This window comes from Gopherus evgoodei, chromosome 14 (assembly GCF_007399415.2).
Source record: "Gopherus evgoodei ecotype Sinaloan lineage chromosome 14, rGopEvg1_v1.p, whole genome shotgun sequence".
NCBI classification, from domain to species: domain Eukaryota; kingdom Metazoa; phylum Chordata; order Testudines; family Testudinidae; genus Gopherus; species Gopherus evgoodei.
The window spans coordinates 19,956,752-19,976,961 of NC_044335.1; the positions used below are offsets into that span (position 1 = coordinate 19,956,752).

At 42.9% G+C, this 20,210-nt stretch overlaps 2 protein-coding genes across 3 annotated transcripts in view; both read right to left on the bottom strand.

Moving 5' to 3' along the window:
• JPH2 (junctophilin 2) overlaps positions 1-4,752 on the bottom strand; it is a 64,550-nt gene extending 59,798 nt beyond the window's left edge. Inside the window, exon 1 of the mRNA XM_030532760.1 lies at positions 2,786-4,752. Within this exon, the coding sequence (XP_030388620.1) occupies positions 2,786-3,164 (379 nt within the window). The 5' untranslated portion in view covers positions 3,165-4,752. The remainder of the gene's footprint in view (positions 1-2,785) is intronic.
• A 4,878-nt stretch (positions 4,753-9,630) lies between these two features.
• On the bottom strand, positions 9,631-20,162 carry OSER1 (oxidative stress responsive serine rich 1). 2 transcript variants are annotated; one of them, XM_030532766.1, is made up of 4 exons: positions 20,058-20,162; positions 17,246-17,351; positions 11,966-12,079; positions 9,631-10,628 (listed from the first exon to the last, which is right to left on the bottom strand). In XM_030532766.1, the coding sequence occupies exons 2-4, from the start codon at positions 17,320-17,322 to the stop codon at positions 9,935-9,937; spliced, it is 885 nt and encodes a 294-aa protein (XP_030388626.1). In that variant the 5' UTR covers positions 17,323-17,351; positions 20,058-20,162; the 3' UTR covers positions 9,631-9,934. The 2 variants fall into 2 exon arrangements, with proteins under 2 accessions (XP_030388626.1, XP_030388628.1); XM_030532768.1 differs by lacking the exon at positions 20,058-20,162 and having other exon boundaries at positions 17,226-17,311.
• Between the last annotated feature and the right edge of the window lie 48 nt (positions 20,163-20,210).

Genomic DNA, 20,210 nt, shown 5'->3' on the forward strand with positions numbered 1-20,210 from the left:
GTCTGTACTGTTACAGACATACTTGCTGACAGGTATTTTGAAATAAATGACCAAAATAATTGAAACTGGCATGATTACATTGTGTTATTTTGACAAATAAAATATGCAAAATTTTAAAATATTGTGCACAGAATTAATGTTTTGGCTCAGAACTCCCCCAGGAGCAAAAGTGAGCACTACCGCCTATAGAGGGTTTTTTTACATGCAAGAGTAGGGAAGTGTTCACCCTGGGGCAGTTAAACTCCAGGTTTTGTGCCAGTTTTTTGCCTGCCCAGATGCCCTTCTTTTGTAGTGCTAATGTGAGCTGTTGAATATCTGCAGCATCGCACCCCAAAGGTAGCTGCATTTTACTGGTGGATGAAACAATCACTGCATATGGTTTAAGGCAGTCTGACATCCTTCAGAATGAAAGGTGTTCTAGAAATGAAAGACAGTAGCTGGACAACGGCTGTATTAGTGTGTCATTGCATTAAACATATACATACCTTACAAGTGACCTAAAGATCCTCATATCAGCAGTTCAATTCATTACAAACACAGTTCAGTCCCTGCTCTGTATTATCACTGTATAGTAAACTGCATTAGATTATTTAACAAATCACATAGCCTGAAGATAGAAGAAGGATGATGTTTAAAGAACTGGGCAAATGAAATTGGTCACCTCTAATCTGCAGCTTTAACTGCAACTTCATGTGCCATAAGTGCACGAACTTCAGCACTTAGGCATCTGTTTAAGTAACTTGCTGAATAAGGGCACATTAACAAAGCCCTGGAAAACCAATATGGTAGCTTGAATTCTCCTATTATTCTAAGGGGTTCTCACAACATTTGTTTTCCCTCACCAACAAAACTCTTGCTGGTGGCCACTCTGACAATTTTCCCTAAAATGCTTAATTAACCTTAGGAAAAACAAAGAAATAGGCACATACATGTGTCCAAATCATTGTAATTTATGCATGTTGGGTTTTTAGCAGACTCAATTAAAAATAATAATGTACAGTTGTCTCTGTTCTTTACTGGACCGAAACAGAATAGGAACTCGAATAAGGTGCTTTGCATGTTTTGCTTTTTTTTAAAACTTGCTAGCTAGTAAGTCTGCTACTGTGAAAAGTAGTATTTGTAAATATCATTTTCACAGCAGACTTACTTAGCCCCAGCAAGCTGAGTGACAAATTGATGGGGAGGTGGGTAGGGAGACAGGGAGACCAGGAGCGATGTGAGGGCTTGAGGTGGCAGCAGGAGTCAGGGCAATAGAGGGCGGGGATGAGCCTGGAACCTGGGGTCCCGCTGCATGGCTGGAGACTGGAAGAGGCAGGAGGGGCTGGGGTGATGTGTGGGGGATTAGCCCCGGACTGGATCTCCGGGGCCAGAACCTGAAGCCCTGTGGCAGGAGGCCGGAGCATTATGCTGCACGGCCAGAGACTGCCACCCACCATGCCAGGGCTGAAGCCCAAGCAGCACCCCCCTTGGGAAGATGGAGAACTCACACTGGTCAGCTGATCTTACAGTGGTTGTGGCTTCAGAAGGGGGCATGGACCAGCACCTGCTGGCGACAGTGGAGAGGGATTCCTGCTTTGCCCCTCCCCCAATCAGCACCCACGAGGCTATGACCGCAAGAAAAGCCCTTTGTGGCCACAGTTGAGAAACACTGTAAATGTGATATGCTTTTTTATTATGAAGAGATACATTTCTCAAATTATTTTTCTTCATAAATAATTGGCATTGTGGGCCCTGAATAATAATAATAATAAAGTGCAATCCTCAGGAATATATCTGTGAGTACTCCCCTCCCCCACAAATCACCCTCTTGATTAGCCATATGAAACATGGCAGCACGCACTGTTACACTATTGAAGAGTTGCATAATTACTTGCACAGGATTCCTGTGATGTTGCATTACGATTGTTCATCAGTTTCAGATGCTTCCCACCTCCTCTAATTAATTTTTTTCTTTATCGTTCAGAGCATTTGCAAAATGTCTGACGAGCACTTGTATACGGAATGTCTTTGTGCGTGAATACGGGCTGAGATTTTCAAAGCAGTCTAGGAGATTTATACTAGTGGAAAATAGGTGACTAAATTCTCTAGACAGCTTTGATAAACATTTGGGTTGAGTTTTAGTCATACACATGTTCAGTGCATTCATGCAATTTGGTATTTAATAAATAGACACAGAGCATTAAAATGCTGTAGATGATCCAGTGATGTATAAGGTGAAAACATTCACAACTCTTTGCCCAATGAGAATTAATTCTTATCAGTTTATAGTTTGCGGTAGTCATGGGCCCATAATTCTTCAGAAGTCCCATAATATAATCCAGTCTTTCACTAGCCTCACGTTATTGAAAATAAAGTTTGGAGAAAACATCCATAATCAAGACATTTGAGGAAGTTTTCACATAGAAAGCATAGTCATCCAAAAGCTTTACAATTATTTGAGGTCTGTCTCACTTTTCTGGTGTACGGAAAAGAGAATGTGGGTAGATTACTGAGTGTTGCAATTTTCCAAGGGGCAGCCAGACTACAGAAATTAGGACCTAAATGCAAGTAGATTAAAAAGATGTCACACCCAAAGCTCGCTCACAAACAGAAATATATAAAAATATACGGTAAAGGTAGAATGTTCTAGTAAAGTGCCTTGATTTCTCCTCCCCAGCTTTTGCTATTAGTGATCTGACTTGAACTCCCTCTCTCCTGGGATGATTTACAGTCTCTGGATTTACAGGTCAAATATCATGTTGCTCACTGACCTGATCCCAACTGGCCTCGCCAGTGTCACCCTTACCTCCATCTGCGTAAGTCTCAGTGCCATAACCGTCCTGCAGCCCGTTATTCCAGGTGCCTTCGTACTTTGCTCCATTGCTCATGCTCTGCCTTGTCCCATAGCGTCCCTTAAAGCCATGGGTCCATTCGCCTTTGTAAAGCCACCGTCCTCTAGTCTCGATCCCCAAACCATGCCTCTTGCCTTGAGACCAGTAGCCTTCATAGGTGTTGCCACTGGGCCACGTGTATATGCCCACCACTTCAAAACCATAGTTCCATGAACCCGAGTACTCCCCTTGGCCCTTGGGACCAGTGCAGATGCCATGGCCATGGGCTTTCCCCCCTTCCCAGCCCCCACAATACGCTCCTCCATCGTCAAAATCAAACCTTCCTCCACTCATGGTGCCATTGAAGCTCAGCAAACCGGGATCTCCACTTTGCTCCTTCCTTCCTTCCTTCCTTCCTCTTTCTTTCCCTCTTTCCTTCCTACTCAGCTGGATGGTTTTTCATAAGCAAAAGTTTGGGGAGTTTAAAATGTTGCCACATTTCCAAATTAAACATGCTCAAAGCAAGGTGCTGCGCCAAGGGGAGGATTGCCTTGTGCTGTCCAGCCAGAGGATAGAGGGAGGAAGGGAGGGAGGGATTTGGGAAGGGATCCTGTCTTGGAGAAGGATTGGGTGAGGACACTGCAAACACTGTGAAAGTCCCAGGGACCTGCCTGCAACCCAACGCCCACCCGTCACCTAGGGGACCAAACAATCAAGCATGGACCATGCTGTGGTACTGGGGCAGATTGGGCGAGGAGGGATAAGATCTGACTCGTATCTCTGCAGGCTTCGCATTGCCCTGACAGTGCCCTGGGGAAGCGTCCGGCCCCTTTACGAGGCTCTCCAGTAAAGGGCAGGAGGGCCCCGTGCTTCTCTGGGGGGCTCCCCCTTTCCTGATCATACCCGCCCAGGCTGCTATGCCCCACGGCTTCTGCTGCTGCTCCGGCTGCCTGCAGAGTCCCTCCCTCCTCAGAGTCCCATTGTGTGTGTGTGTCTCTCCTTCGCAGCCCCTTCCCTCTCTCCTCCTCCTGCCGTAGAAAGGTCAACACTGCCCTAACAAGGCCATCGGATCCCAGGAGCTGCTCCCAAAATAAACCTCCACAGGCCCAACCCCTGCTCCAGGGGCCTTTTATGAAGGAGGAAAGAGACAACCCCCCTTGGGCAGAAATCCAGAAAAAAGAAGAGGGGAGGGGAGAAGCTGGGAAAGTAAGTGCCTGCTTAAAAATAGACCCTGGGAAGTAGCCTGTGAGAGGGGGGAGAGCTTCTGCTAGTTACTTTGGCATTTTTCCTCCACTGCACAGAGATCTGCTCAGGGCTGGGGCATGTTTCCTGATTTAGGGCAGGGGGGAACCAGAGGATGTAGGGGGCAGGAAGTGGACAGATGACTGGGGGTTTGCTCTCAGAACACAGTCATTCCACAACAGTGGCTAGGACTGGGAACAGGGGGAAGAGCAAAGGGCCACCATGTCCCCCCAAAAGTCAGTTCTGAGTTCCCAGCTGCTGCTGTCCTGCTTCCATCCTTATAGGGAGCAGAAACACCACAGCCAAGGCAAAAAGCTCATATAATGCTAGTGTTTGAGGCAATGCTGTCCCCCCACCATGCGTCTGCAAACTGCTCCCACGCTTTCCCTGCTCACTGAAGCAAAGGGATAACAGCTTTCTAAAGATTCACTCCCCTCCACTACCTCGTTCCCAGCACAGTCGGAGAGCAAGAACTAGACTCAGACCAATCCCACAATTTCCAAGATAGGAGGCAGCCTTACTAGACCTCTGGCTGGCTCTCCTGCTAAGCTGGACACAATAGGCTCTTTACCATCTGCAGGGAAGTGGCTCAGCTCTCTGTTACCCACCAATTTCACCCATCCGCTCAGTCTTTGCTCCCCTGTAACACCATTGCTTCCACCAAAGTTTAGACATAATTATGTGAATGGGGCAGAGGCCACATTGACCAGGCACTTTAGTGTTCATCTCATTCCCCAATATCTTTGTCCCCTGAAGTACGCTGCATGAAGCACTGACATTTTAAATTAAAGCCCATTTATTCACTCACAGGCAGTATTGGGAGGAAGGGGGGCAAGAAGAAGACAAGAATATACACATTAAAGTGAAACCCCAAGAAAGGTTTGGAGTTACAAACATTTGAAATTATGCTCATTTCCACCACTCATGCCAAGGGGTGTCAGTTGCCCTGCTGACAATCCAGGGTCTTGTCACCAATAGCACAGGTGTAATTGATCAATGCACTTTCCCATTTTCATGCTGTGATGCGTAGGACGAGCCAGTGTTATCTTAAGCCTGGTCTGCATTGAAAAAAATCTAGTTTATTCAAGCAACTAGCGTAGATGTGTTTAAATCAGTTTTGCTTGCATCTGTAATTTACAGAATTAAACTAAACAGATTTAAGCAAGGTTTAAAGCAGTTGAGGTGGATCTAGACTAGGAGGGTTTGCACATTTTTACATCAATTTTAAATCTCTTTAGCTCGCCCGTGCATGTTTTCAAGTATGACAAGCCCTCAATGAACAAGCAACTGTAAATGCATGTGAAGCATCTGCTGCAATCCACTTCCCAGGTCAGCTGAGACCAAGTTTGCACAGAAGATGCATTCATCTCCAAAGAGAGGTTACTGGCTGCCCCAAATGTTCCCTACCTACTTCAGATAGGCCATAGGACCTACTTTAAAAAATAAATAAATGGATCACATCTGGAGGTGTTTCACCTTAGGGGCAGCTTTTTATTTATTGTTTTTATAGTCAATCGTTTGCTACTCCAAATGATTTACAAGCAGTGGCTCTGTCTAATAGGTGGTGTGAGTTCTGCTTATTTTCATTGTGCTTGGAAGAGATAGAACTAAACTACAGAGCCAGATACAGCTGCCATGTATTAGCATATAACTCCCATCTTCAGATACAAGACTGGTGAGTACACAGGAAAGAGAGGGGGAAAGTTACCGCAGCATGTCATGCTGATCCAAATCCTTCCTTCTGTCAACCTGTCCCATACTCCAAGGAGACACTTAGCAAGGCTATAAAAGGATGATGTGCTATTTAGTGACCACCATATTACTAGGAGCAGGAAACAATGGCAGCTATGGAGCTAACTTGTGTTACTGCTAGCACATTATGTACCCCTACTAAGAGGTAAAGTGTTGAGGTAGGAACTCCAGAGTTCTAAACCCAGCGCTACCACTGATTGTTTGTATGGGTCCAGGCATGCTGAAACATCTTGCCTCATTTGTAAAATGAAGACAACCCATTGCATGGTTGTACAGGGCTTTACAACTGATGCTATCTTTATGGGCTTCAGTTTTTAGAACTGCAAAAGTACATGTAACAGGGTACCTAACTGCAGCTCCACATGCAAATACACCTAGCCATTTGCACATGCACGCACAACAAAGTTAAGCACAACAGTCACTTATGCTAACCTTGTTCTAGAAGAAAACACACCACCAGCTTTAAAGCACACTTTTGGCCAAGGATCTTCCCTTACCCAGCCATTCAGGTTCTCAGAGAGGTCATTCAAACAAGAAGGGTGCCAGGGACAAAATTCTGTTCTACATAGTTTCTTATATTGCACTTACCATCATAGTATCTAAGCATATCTGAGGCTCAGAAATGCCAGGTGCAGAACTATCAACCCCCAGCATTCAAACATCATGAGTTAGACCTCAAGTTATAAGACTGACTTAAAAAATAAGATTCTAAAATAATACGTGTTGGGTTCTTTCACTATCTTCTGGTTTGAGCCTTTAGGGTACAGACAAGTCATTTTCAACTCTCTCTGCTCTGAGGGGTAGATTTTTTTTTTTTTAAATTAGAACTGAAATTCTCATGTAGCCACTTTACTCCAGGTGCTGGGACTTTAAAAGAAACAAAATATTGCAAGATTTGTGATAAAATTGAAGAGTTAACAACAATGAAGTGTCTTCAAGTACATGTCATACTGGTCTAGAAGAGCAGAGTTTATTATTCCTATCTGGTTTACCCAGGGGCGGCTCTGTTTTTTGCTGCCCCAAGCACGGCAGGCAGGCGGCTTTTGGCAGCGCACCTGCGGGCAGTCCGCTGGTCACGCAGATTCGACGGCATGCCCGTAGGCGGTCTGCTGGTGCTATGCCATCAGCGTCCCCACTGCCGAACTGCCACCAAAGCTGCGGGACCGGCAGACCTCCTGTAAGCACGCCGCCGAAAGCCGCCTGCCTGCCACCCTCACAGTGACTTGCAGGCCGCCCCAGGCACGCGCTTGGTGCGCTGGTGCCTGGAGCCGCCCCTGGGTTTACCACCACCAATGATGTTAATGCCTTAAAAACAGGCCAAGTTCAAGACCATGAAAGTTATTTACATTACAAACTGCAAAACTGTTCTACAACAAAACTAATCAAAATTATATTCAAATGTGTATTTTAAGCACCACTTGGCTGTAGGACTCCTAAATGACTGAACTGATGCACTACTTAGAAAGTTTAAGGTAAGTATCAGTTAGCCAGTGGGTCTATAGTGTCATGGACATGGAGTAAGGGTGACATCTAGTGGCCAGACAGGGTTTACCAACTTGTGTGGATGCTTTTCCTTCCCTAACCCTCAACAATTCATACCCGACTACTGTACAGTTTTCCTTTAGAGTCCCTACTAGATATTGCTTTGTGCTGCAGGATTCACTTTTCATAAAAATCAGGACAAAGTAATTGACTGTACCAGCTGCACCACACTGCACTTCATGTACAGTAAAGCAGGGCAATCAAAATATAAATCCTTCCCCCTAAGTTTATGGGACTCCAATAAGAAAACAAAATAGTGGAATGGTAACTGGGCCCTCCTCCCTAGGAAAGGTATTAATCCCATTCCCCAAATGTAATACCTACTGTATGATTTAGAAGATGAGCAATGCAATGAGCTGGTGCTTGCATATATATAGGAAAAAAACAAAATAATAAGCAATTGGGGGAGAAAATGAAATTTCAGAGTTTACAATTCTAGTTCTATTCCTGCAGCAGACCACCACACACAAGGAAATGGAGCTACTTCAGATAACTTAGTAAGATTTGTCACATGTATTTGAATGTGAACGCAGGGAAATTGAAGGGGAAAATGGACCCAGAACAGCCTGCCTAAGACATTAAGCCTGACATTAAGAAATGCTAATTAGTTTGGGATCAATTCTGTCTTAATAGTGAGGCTACTTCACTAGGCTAGATTATAACACTGATAGATAATGACCATCCTAGGTCATTAAGCCATATCAAGCTGCAGATAATGGAGCAGGGATGACATTCTTAATAATCAGAGGTGCCAATGGAATTTAGCAAGGAAGTGTTTCTCCTAAATTATTCTTCCGTCACACAAGGCACAGAACTGCAAAAGTATCAGCAAGTGATAACACTGGTTCATGCCCTCCCCACAAGGGGTAGTTTCAGTACCTGGCAGTATACTCCCTTGCACCTCTCCACGGCTAAATCTAGAACAGGAGACAGCTGGTGCTGCTTTGATGTGATCACATGCAGATTTGAGCTGCAGCTGCTCTTCTGTGCAGGGAGATACAAACTACAGGCAGTGGAGAACTGTACATCAGCACTCTGCCTCATGACAAAACAAGGATCACACTACCAATATTTTTATGTTTTAGTAAATGGACTGCAAGAAGGGAGGGAAAGGAGAACACATGGATGCAGCAGGAAGGCCCAAGATGTCCCGGATTGGCAACTGACTAAGTGTTAGTTACTTGTGTCAAAAATGTCTCTCAAGGGGCTGATCTACACTGCCACTTAAATCGATTAAGTGACATCACTCAGGGGTGTGTAAAAAAAAAAAATCCCGTCGAGTGACGTAGCTTACATTGACCTAATGTGTTGTCTACACTGCACTACTTTGGTGGGAGATGCTCTCCCGCCAACTTACCTTCCATCTCTTGGAAAGGTTAAGTACTGAAATCAATGGGAGAGCGTTCTGCCATTGACTTTTGTGTCTTTACCAGACCTGCTAAATCGATGCCGCTGGATCAATCACAGCAGCGCCTATTTAGCATACCAGAGGAGACAAGCCCTCAGAAATGAGCCACTGCAGGGAGGACAAATTTGTTGTATTTTTGTCTAACAATAATCAGGATTACAGTCGGGGAAGGGATGTGCAGACAAAAGCACACTGAAGAAGTTAGCAAATGCTATTTTTGGTCTTTTGATGCACTTTTTAAAACAAACTGCAAAGGAGTCAACTCACCTCATCAATTGCTTTTCCTTTGGCTATTAAATGAGGAACAATTACATTCAAGATACAAAACCATCTATTTCTGCTGCAGCAGACAAAGGTAGAAGCTCTGATTACCTGAATTATTTCTCTGATTGGGAAGCCTAATGTGATAATACCTCTTGCAATGTTAATACTAGCACTTGATACTATACTAACTTGGAGAATAGGAGAGCTGTGAATAAAAGAAAAGGGAAGAAAAGGTCAGAGTATGAAGAGAAAGTTTATCCTGCTAGAAACAAAACTGCTCTTTAAATCATAAAAAACAAACAACAATGCACCCCACCCCAGAAAAGCAAAAATTCAGGCACCTGGAAATAATTAGAGCAATGCATGTAAAGATTAAGGAAGATATGGGGCATGACCCCCACTTTTAAAGTGTTCCCATAATTTGGTGCTACACAGCCCCACTTGACAAGTTTCCAAAGCTAACCCTGAATCCATAACCGTCTGCATATTAGTTGCAATCAAACATCAAAAAGTGAACTCAGATGAGCTAAGATGCAGCATGAGGCTTCCCAAAAAAGAGGTCTGATCCCATACAGTGCTTTCTATGGACCCGTCTGTACAATAACCCAGAACTGCAGGTGTTTTTGTTTTTATTTTTAAATAAGACCTTTAATCAATGCAGAATTTCCTAAATTATCTGTTCCATAAGTAGCTATTGGAAGAGACCGTTCTTTAACCAAACCAACCACCATTCCAGGGTTAGAGCTGACATGTTTCTAAATTAAGGTATTTTGTCTAGTTTAAATAACAAAAGTTAGCTGAGATGCAATTAAGTGTTTTTATTGCAAGCATGGTGAGCAGGGAGCGGATTGCTTCTCATGTGGAGTGTGACTGAGGGCAGATTTCAATCAAACCCTTTCTCTAAAGCCCATTGATGTCAGGTGTACATCATCTCTGCCATGTGAGACATTTTCTTGGGAATATATAAGTAATATTCCATGTATCCTGAAAGGTCTTCAATAGTCACATCATCCACATAGGCCCTTGCTTGCTCAGAGCAAGATCGTGGAGAGCTTGAGGGAATTCTTGATGGCAAAGGCTGGGAGTGGTCCTCAGCAACTGTTCTTTCCGGTGACAATGGGATGGTGTTCTGCAAGCCGGAGAATTTGTACACTTCCATGTCTTGCCACTGCTTACACTGACAGGCCTTGTCCATGCATGCACATGGCTTACTCTTGTTTTGTTTGGAAACTGACTGGAAGTCAGAAAGATCTGTGGTCTTTAGACTTGCTTTGGACATCAGAGAAACAGCAACAGAAGAATTTTCCTGTTTGTTCTCTTGCACTGGCTCTGCAAGAGAAATCTCCGAATGCTCAGCACCAACTCCCTTGTGGCCAGCATCATCAAGAACAGGACTGGTTCGTTCATTTGCACAGAATTCCTTTGGGATTGGCACCCCTAGCCCTGTGCTGTTGTCCGGAGTGTCTATCTGGCTCTTGTGTACCAGATGGCTGCACACAGAAGGCGTTTTTGAACTGCAGTGGATAAACTTAGGAGGATGAAGGATTGGAGACTTAGAACGCCTCCGACGCTGGGTTCTCACTGCCCCTCTTGAAGGTTTCCTCATAGACCTAGCAGTACAAGACACACAAGTGAGTGTTTACTCTATAACCAGGAGCAAGTATTATTTTCTTTCTGTGAATCAGAGTAGGAAAATTATTTAAAAAGCAAACTCCTCCGCTGTAGAGCCTCCGAGTTACGAACATCTCAAGAATGGAAGTTGTTTGTAACTCTGAAATGTTCGCAATTCTGAACAAAACATTATGGTTGTTCTTTCAAAAGTTTACAACTGAACATTGACTTAATACATCTTATAAACTTTACTATGCAGAAGAAAAATGCTGCTTTTAACCATCTTAATTTAAATGAAACAAACACAAAGTTTCCTTACCTTGTCAAAGCTTTTTTTTTTTTTTTAGTAGTTTATGTTTAATACACTACTGTACTGTATTTGCAAAACAAGGAGTCCAGTGGCACCTTAAAGACTAACAGATTTATTTGGCCATAAGCTTTCGTGGGTAAAAAACCCACTTCTTCAGATGCATGTACTGTATTTGCCTTTTTTTTTTGGTTTCTGCTGCTGCCTGATTGTATACTTCTGGTTTCAAATGGGGTGTATGGTTGACCCATCAGTTCATAACTCTGGTGTTCATAACTCTGAGGTTCTACTGTATGTATATTATATTTTAATGAGTGTCAGTAGCATCCACTGAGCTTTACAAAACAGGTGTACAAGATTGTACGAACTAACTCAGACAGACATGATACCAGTTCTGGTAAATTAAGGTGTGGAGCTAGCACCCGAGAGATCAATGTAAGAGAAAGAATAAAGGTGGTTTTAAGGAGGATTCTGAAAGAGGTGAGGAAGGGTACTTAGCACATGGGATGAAACAACACTACAGAGGCCACATGAAAATAGTAGGAATCAAGAATGTTTTAACAGCAATTTGAAAATGTAAAGTGCTGCATAAGCACTAAGCATTAAGGAAACAAAAGGCAAAAGATTCAGAGATAGAGGTGCCTCAGATGTGCCTCTACCCTATGATGCCAAATGATCCTGCAAGAAAGGATTCATGACTTAAAATGACTCATTTCCAAGTACAGCAGCTTGTTGGATAGGTTTACACTGCTCCTGTACCTAACGCTGGTGCGGCTGCAGCATTCAGAACTTCACCCAGTTCAGAGGTGTTTCACTTTGTACATTTAGAAAAAGAACACCAATGGCATGGGAGTGAGGGGAAAAGGTGGACAGGCATGTTTGTTTTAAAAGGGAAACTAAAAACTAAAATTTTTGTGAACAAGTCTGTTTAGAATCCAAAACCAGGAATAGAATTGGGTAATTAGAATTAAAATAATTCCAGTTCATTTAGAAATCAGTTCAGCCAGTCTCAGGCTGCCCTCTGCTTACCCATGCCAGGCTTCTTTAGATGTGCACACATTCTTAGGTTTGGTTTCATCTGTAGCTGTTTTAACCAGTGCTCTTGGAACTGTACCCTCACCCACAGGAAGAGAAGCAGTGGACCTGAAAGAGGAACAGAAATACAATGCTATTAACTGAAGATAGATATATATTGCAAAATACTGTGGAGAGGCTATGAATTTTCTTTCCCAAAACCCACATTCTTCTGTAACCAGAAATGCCTTAAGCAGACTGTTTGTAAATGGTCTCCTAAAAGCTTCATTGAAGCACCAAACCAGGAAAGACAGTATGCTAGATCGTAACTCAAGTGTTAAAAATTCACAATGAATTTTCATAATGAACCACCAATATGTGAACATACATCAATTAAGCAAGCATATGATGGTATTGTAGTAACTTGTGTCCTTCCTCACCCTACTATTTGTTACACTCATCTGTTATATCACATTATGTTTAATTTTCAAGTCTAAGCTTTGCCAGGCATGGATCAGGGTTCTTCATTTGTCCTGTTACGTTCTTAACATACCTTTTGGCACTAAAACTAATAAATATTAAATAAGATAATAACAATTCCAGTCAGCCTTATTTACCAAACCATACCTTGTTGCAAGCTGTTAGGCAAAACAATACCTGCAATTACCCATTAACGGGGGGGCAAGAAAACACCAATAAATATACAATAGAGAATAATGTATATGAGCCAGTAAGTCTTTTCTATAGCTCCATTCTATAAAAATGCTCAGATATCACAGTTATAAAATGGGTTACGTGTGGACAAACAGCACTACAACCATGTTCAGGCAGGTGAAAACAGTTTTAAAGGCAAATTACTAGCAGTGGAATGGACAAGGGTTTATATAATCCAGTTTCTGTCTGAAGCTTGTGTTTTGCTGCTCACTGCTGAAGACCAGCAAGAAGTAAAGTTAGATTTAACCATAGCACTGCTCCCATGACCAATGAATTAATGCTTAAAACTCATGTTTTCTGAATCCACTAAGTGTACAAATGGATTAGTTTTCTACAGAGAGGTTTTCAGTATGAAGAATCTCAAATCACTTTACAGATTGATTGAACCTCAATCAACTATCAAGGTGAAATGCAGCAGCTCTCAAACAGTGTACAACACTACTGTACTAGGAGGAGACATGAGAAAGCTTACAGCCGTCTGTGAGTTTTTACTAACTCAAGTCTACTTCAGCACCATTCCTGGCATATTACTAAAATACTTAGGCCCCAATGCAAAAATGTGAGTTAAGCTCAGGTAAAATCTCTCCACAGAAGTAGAATTTGAAGACTCTGTATGATTTGGAATATATGAAATAGTAAGCCTGCTCCATTACCCCTTCTTGCTGGATGACTTCCACTTGATACTCTGCAAAAGCAGAGACAGTTGCTGAAATAACATATCCAATGTAACTTGATGTAGAGTCCAGAACAGGAAAGCCATGTGTACTTCAAAAAAAATTAAGTATGGAAGTCCAATGTGATTAGCAAAAACACCGAACTTAAGATCTTTAGAAGCAATATTATAAAAGTGTCCTTATATGGAGCAAGGACCTGGAAAAACAGGACCAATGCACAGTTGAACAGCTTTCAATGAAAGTGTCTGCATAGAATATTCAAACTAAAATGGACTGAGAGCAAGTAAAGAAAAGGCCCTAGAATGGGCACAAACATCTATAAGTAATACAGATTGAAGATGTCTCATATAGGTCAATTTCAAGAATACCCTGAATAAGCATTTCTAAGGGCAAGAGACACAGAGGCATGTTCCATAGCACAACAGGGGCTGAAGCAGCATTATTACATCTGAATATAAAAAATCTGGATAAACAAGTCTAGGATAGGGATGACTGGCGCTGTTTGACTTCTGCCTTACGCACTTGATGGTGTGGGAAGAATGATGAATATAACTGAACAAAATCTTAACAGTTAGAAGAAAATCAACCCGAGTAAAAGGGTAGAAAGAAGATTCCATAGCTGAAAGGACAAAAACTGCTGGTGTTAATTACACTTATGTGAAAATTGGGCTGGGGGGGGGTGAGGTCCACAGACTCTCTGAATTTTGATTAAATGCTTAGTAGCATTATACGGATACAATTTTTAACAAATAATTGGAATGGCAGCTGTTTAGCTACTAGTTTTTGAGTTAGACCTTCACACTGCAACTCTAAGCTATACACAACAGCCTTAAATGGAATTTTTCTTAGAGAAACAGACTCCAGAAAATACCTAATTTTTTAGAGCCACAAAAAAAAAAAAGTCTTAAAGCCAGTCTTTCCTAAATATAAACATTCCTTGGTTATAAATAGACTATTTAACTGGAACCACACTAGTCCTTGTGTACAGGGAGAACGTTAGCTACAAGAAACTCTTCTCCCTATTGTAGGTTTGGCCAACAGAGCTGAAAGGTTGCAGTACATTACATTCCCAGAGCCTTGGCTTAAATAGAATTTGAAGATTTACTGGTCTCCCAAGGCCACATTTTTAAAGCTGCCCACAGTCTGTACACAACTACAATTGTGTATGCAGTTACTCAAAGAGCAAGTGCAAATTAGGCCAGAAATTCTGAAAGCTTAGGCCCATGTCTATCAACCTTCTGGAAGGTCCTGACAAGTCAGGTCAGGAAAGCACACTCCCTCCTCTCCCACTAACTCAAAAGACTGTTCATATAGTTTCATACTGAGTTGCTCATTCAACTCTCATGACAGAAACCAATTAACCTGGAACAGAAAATGGGCAGGAACAGACAAGGAGGAGAAGGTGAAGCATGAGGTCAGATAAGATTATAGCAGTGGGGAAAACAAATGAGTGTGCAATAGCTGAAGGCAGTGAAGAGATGGGTTTTGAACTGCATCTTAAAAGGGAGTAGGGAATCACAGTGAAGCAGAAGCACAGGGCGCATCCAGAGTAGTCAGTGGAGGGGCAGTAAGGCTTTATAAGAAAAAAAATGGCTCATTTAATGTAAAGACCAGGACTGAACTAAAACTGCTTTAAGATGAAGACTACATATTGGCAACCTATTTAGCTCACTTAACAGATGTAAAGCAGCTCTGAGCTGCTGCCATGACATTTCAGACTAGTAGGAATTTATGATGCAGTAACCTCCACTTATTAACAGCAGTGAATCACCCTTCCCATTCCCGTGTCATTCATCACTACTATGTCCTCCAGTTTCCATATGTCCAATCCATGGATCATTCATCTTTATTCATAAGGCACTTTGGTGGAAAGTCCAAGTATTATACAGCTCCAAGCAGCAGTGTTTGTACAAGGACTTTGATATTTTAAGTTTACCAAAGTGGCCCTATCCTTATGTATTTTGGTCCTCTCCCAAACATGGGAAATAAGAATACTAGGTATGTTTTACTGTATTGCACTTGCAAAGAAAACTCCTTGTGGACATTATGTTTGTAAACTATTGTTATAATAATTCACTCCTAAATACTTTGAAATGAGGGTAATACCAACATTTATACACACAGAAAGACTTGGGTACAGAGAGCTAAAGTGAATCAGATAGGGGAATACAGTGAATGTCACAGTCAGGACCAGAATGCAAGATGAGACTATATAGATGTGTGACACTTCTCATAGGATTATTTTCAGTCTCTTTAGTCAGTTGCAAATATTTGATCTTTGAGATTAGGAATAATGTAATCTGATTAAACAGAGCCAGCACCCAACTTCAGATTTTAAATGAGATAGAACTAACTAGTTAAAAATCAAATAAGAAATCACAGGATTAAATATGCTTGATATGTGCAGGGTGTTCATTTATTTAGGATGCTCCTTAAGTGTCAAAATAGGACATCACAAATCTATCCCAAACCCCCATTTTCAGGGAGTTGTAACAGTCCAGCATATTCTTTCAGGTTGAGGGTTGAACACTTTGGATTTCAGCCAACCAGGGAATTATTTTGCAACACTTGCACTAAATTGGTTCAGACTGGAGGTGGAGGTTTCCTGTGAAGTGAAATTCAGTCCTTACACCATGTCCTGAGCCCAGGACAGTTGACATGTAGAAAAGACCAAGATACTAACATTCAGAAAGAAGCTCCTCTTTCTACTGTAACTGCTATGAACACAGACCAGTCGAGGTGGGAGAGATCACATCATCTCTTACAGCTCACTTTACTGGAAAAGAGTTGAAGCATATTGGAGAGAGGGGCATGTGCAGGGAAGGGGATTGACCAGGCTCACTAGAAATCTGTGACAATCGTATTGAAAGACCCTGAATATACTGGGGCTCTGTAAGGCTTCCAGTGTCACCCTAACCATCTTGAAACTGAGGCCTTGTCTATACTTGGATTTTAACCACCTGTTCAGTTGCTTTGGTGCAAATAGCTTATACAGGAGTTATTTACATCAGCCTAGTTTACATTGTTTTCAAAAAAAGGAAGGCTGCATCACTGCAAATCTTGCTGCTCTGGTGTAAACTGTACCTACATTAGGCATTTGCACTGGTGCGGCTACACCAGTGGCTGAAATTCCAGTGTAGACCAGGTTTGAGAGTTGAGACTTGATAATCGTATTGAATGTTCTTTTATGAAGTAGGAAAGGGTTGCCATTGTGGAAATTAAAAGTAGACGGACAGATTTTTTGTACTCTAGTATCGTGGAGCAGAGAGTCAAGTACTGCATATCAGATCACTCAAATAAGGAGAAGATATAGACAATATCCTCCCTTTCAGTGTTTTTGTCATAAAAATAGTCATTCCTGGACACAAGAGTCCAGTGGTGGCAATGCTGGATTCCTACATCACCTCACCAGTATCTTCAATACTTATATGGAAAGACCACTGAACTCGAGGCAGGTAAGAAGGGAGTCCATCTCCATGGTTTAATTCAATGGTTGGCCTTGCTGCCTGTATTGCCAATACATAATAGTTACATTAGCAGCGTTCTAATAATGTGTACGTGTCCTCTGATAACCAGGGCTCAGCCCAAATTCATTTAATATGGGCAGCCAACTGACAGCTATCAAATAAATAGTAGCCATTTTTGGCCACTGCTTGCCCACGCTGGACTTGAACCAGCAACTTAGATGGGAAGTGATCTGTATCCCATTTACTAATCCCCACAGCTAAACAGCCCTCTGATTACAAACTTAAAAAAACCCAAAAGACTTCAATTTTTTGTGCTACAATTAAGTCTTCCACTATCTAATCATTTGGTATCTACCTCAAACGCTTCAGATTTGTAGAGTAGTTCCCTAGCAATTCACTAGTCATATAGGTTCTCATTACCTCATTATATGCTTGCTTACCCTGCTGCATCAACTCTCAGCTTTTTGAAAGCTGTCTGAAGACTTTCCTCTTCTCCATCCTTAGCTTCTGTTTTCATCCTTGGCACTGTGGGTGCTGACAGTTACCCTATGGTGGTGAAAGCAGAAGGTGAGTGTTTGAAAATAAAATGGAGGCAACCAGCACTGTGTTCAAAACTTTACTATAATGACCTATCATCATCATAACTCAAGAAATAAATTCTGAGCAGTAAATTGTAGCATACACACAGCCCTGATCACTGTACTAAGACACTTCCGTGAGAGGATTCAGAAAGAGGAGCAGGAACATACGCAAGAATGATAGAGCCATCATCATGTGTAAAAGCTCAGGCAAATAAAAACCTTTACAGTAAAATAATTTGGTGTCAATTCTGAGCCAAGTGCGGGCAAGGGATGGGATAGATCTCTTCAGTGAAGGAGTTTTCTATCCGACAAAGTGGGTATTCACCCACGAAAGCTCATGTTCCAATACGTCTGTTAGTCTATAAGGTGCCAAGGACTCTTTGCTGAGTTTTCTATAGATTCCTATGCTTAGTTCTATTGTAACCAAAACTCCACTCTAGAAGCAGTAGAGCAAACAAGGAGGGTGAGCAACACCACACCAGTCAACTTTCTGTGGGCCACTATTGGTACAGTTTGAGAACCGCTGCCCTACAGTACAGTCTTTGGGGTTTTGTCCTGTTTTATAAAAGTAAATTGATTTGGTTTCCACTATTTCCTTTGATGACTAATCCACAAGCCAGGGGTATGTCTACATTACAGCAGCACAGTTATGGAGCTCCAGCTGTGCCAGTGCAGCACTATAATGTAGTGCTTCCTACACCCAACAGAAGAGGGTTTTCCGTTTATGTAGTTAATACATCCCTCAGAGAGGGTAATTAGGTCAACGATATAATTTTTCCATTGAGCAAACTGCATCTACACTGGGGGTTAAGGTCAACCTAACGACAGTGCTCGGGGCGGAAAACTTTTCAGAGCCCTGTGCAACACAGATAGGTTGATGTAACTGATCCTAGCCTCAAAAAGTTCTATCAGGTTTTCAGGCCAAATTTACTCTTTCTTAATTTCAGTTTTTTGACCCTTGCTATATCCAAGCATTTCATACTAATTATCTCCTCTTGGATGTTTAAGGCCCAAAAACTATTTCTAGACTTGTGTCCCTTACTTCTCGTGCAACTGGCTGTCAGTTGGCCTAGCTGAAAATCAATCCTTACAGTCTCTCGATCATTTTAACAATCTCTGTTGCCTTTCTCCAGTTCCTTCCAATATGTTAATATTTTACTGGTAGTCAGTTGCCCAAAACCAAATTAGTAATTGTTCCAGTGCTTTCATCAGTTTAAAACAAGCGTTTAACACCTGGTGTTTAAACTGAAGTTTTCCTGATTGGTAAAAGGAGTAATAGACCAGTAAGTATGGTTAAAATGATTCTTTTAATTTGTAAGAATTCCATATACTCACATGGGCACAAACATTGTCTCCCAACTCCTTATGAAGCTGCTCTTTGATATGACAGATATAAATGGAATATTGCTCACTACAGAACTGAGTTCTCAAGTCACTAGAGAGATAGATGCCTAAGAGCAACAGATATAAACTACCATTATGAAGGCTAATTAAAAAGGGCTATTAAATCAAGCTACCAGTACAATACTACTTATATTGGTATTTGAATAATACATTTGCTAAAGTAATTATAACTCTTTGATATGCTAGAAGAGAGAATAAATTTAGATGAAAGAGGGCTGCAACTAAATAGTCACACAGATTCTCAAAAGACAAAATGAAACCAGTAAATATGAAGGGTAAATTCTGTTACCTGAGAATCTCATTTTTACCTGCCCCCCCTCAGATCTTCCAGCTGATGTGTCTGCTGCTTGCTCTGCAATGACTTCATTCAAACATATTCCTTAGCTGCTAGTTGGGTGCCATGATGACACATCCATCTTTCTGGATGTGTCATAATGTGTTTGACGCACAGCCGATGAACTGAGTCAGGCAGCAAGTAAACACCAGAGACAGTGGTTGAATACAATACTGCTCACTGTGATGTTTGTCTGAACAGATCTCTAAAAAATTTCAAATGGAGCTGTAGACCCCTTTGGAAAGCTTAGGCATAGTCTGTGGACCCCCGGGGCCCACAGACCAAGGGTTGAAAACCACTGTTCTATTTCATTTGGCTACCAGCCTCTGAAGAGCCGCGTGAGGACACTGGACACGAAAAGGTAAGGAGTTTGTAAGTGAATACACTGGGAAACGAGACATCAGTTGGTCCATCCCGAGGTACAGAGTCTAGCCCGGCCTGAAGGAGGCTCAGACACTTAGGAACATCAGCGTTACCTCTAGAGCCAGGAGCTACCATGAGGGCCCAGCGGGAATTTATAATTTAGCGCTTCTTAAACCCGACTCGTTCTCCGCCTTTGGCCGGCAGCACCCGCCGGGCGTTCGGTGACTGAGGTGCCAGCCACACCCCCGGCTCCGGCCCCGCCCTGCGCTCCCAGCCCGGAGCGATGTGTCGCCCCCAGCAGCGGGGACCGGGCTGCCCGGCCGGGCGGGGTGACTCAGCACCCACAATCCCCCGGAGGAAGCCGAGAGCTGGGGCCAGCCGGGGGGCACCGCTCGGTCGGGGGGGACGAAGGGAGCTAGGGCGGCTCCCGGCTGGCTGGGGACTGTGCTGTCCCGCCGCACGGACGCGGCCCGAGGGACTAGGGAACGGGGCAGAGCAGCCGCCCGAGAAGGGGGCACCTGGCGGGGAGGACGGGCGAAGGGGAGTGGGTGCCCCTCCCAACGCACTTACCACGCTCAGCCCCACAGAAAAGGAGCCCGCCGCCGCCCCGAGACGCAGCGGCTTCTTCCGGGGCGGGGCGGGGCGGGAGTCACCGTTCGGGTCGAATAACCCGGATGGGAAAACCCTCAGCACCGGGAAGCGAACGGTGACTGGCCGGTTGCA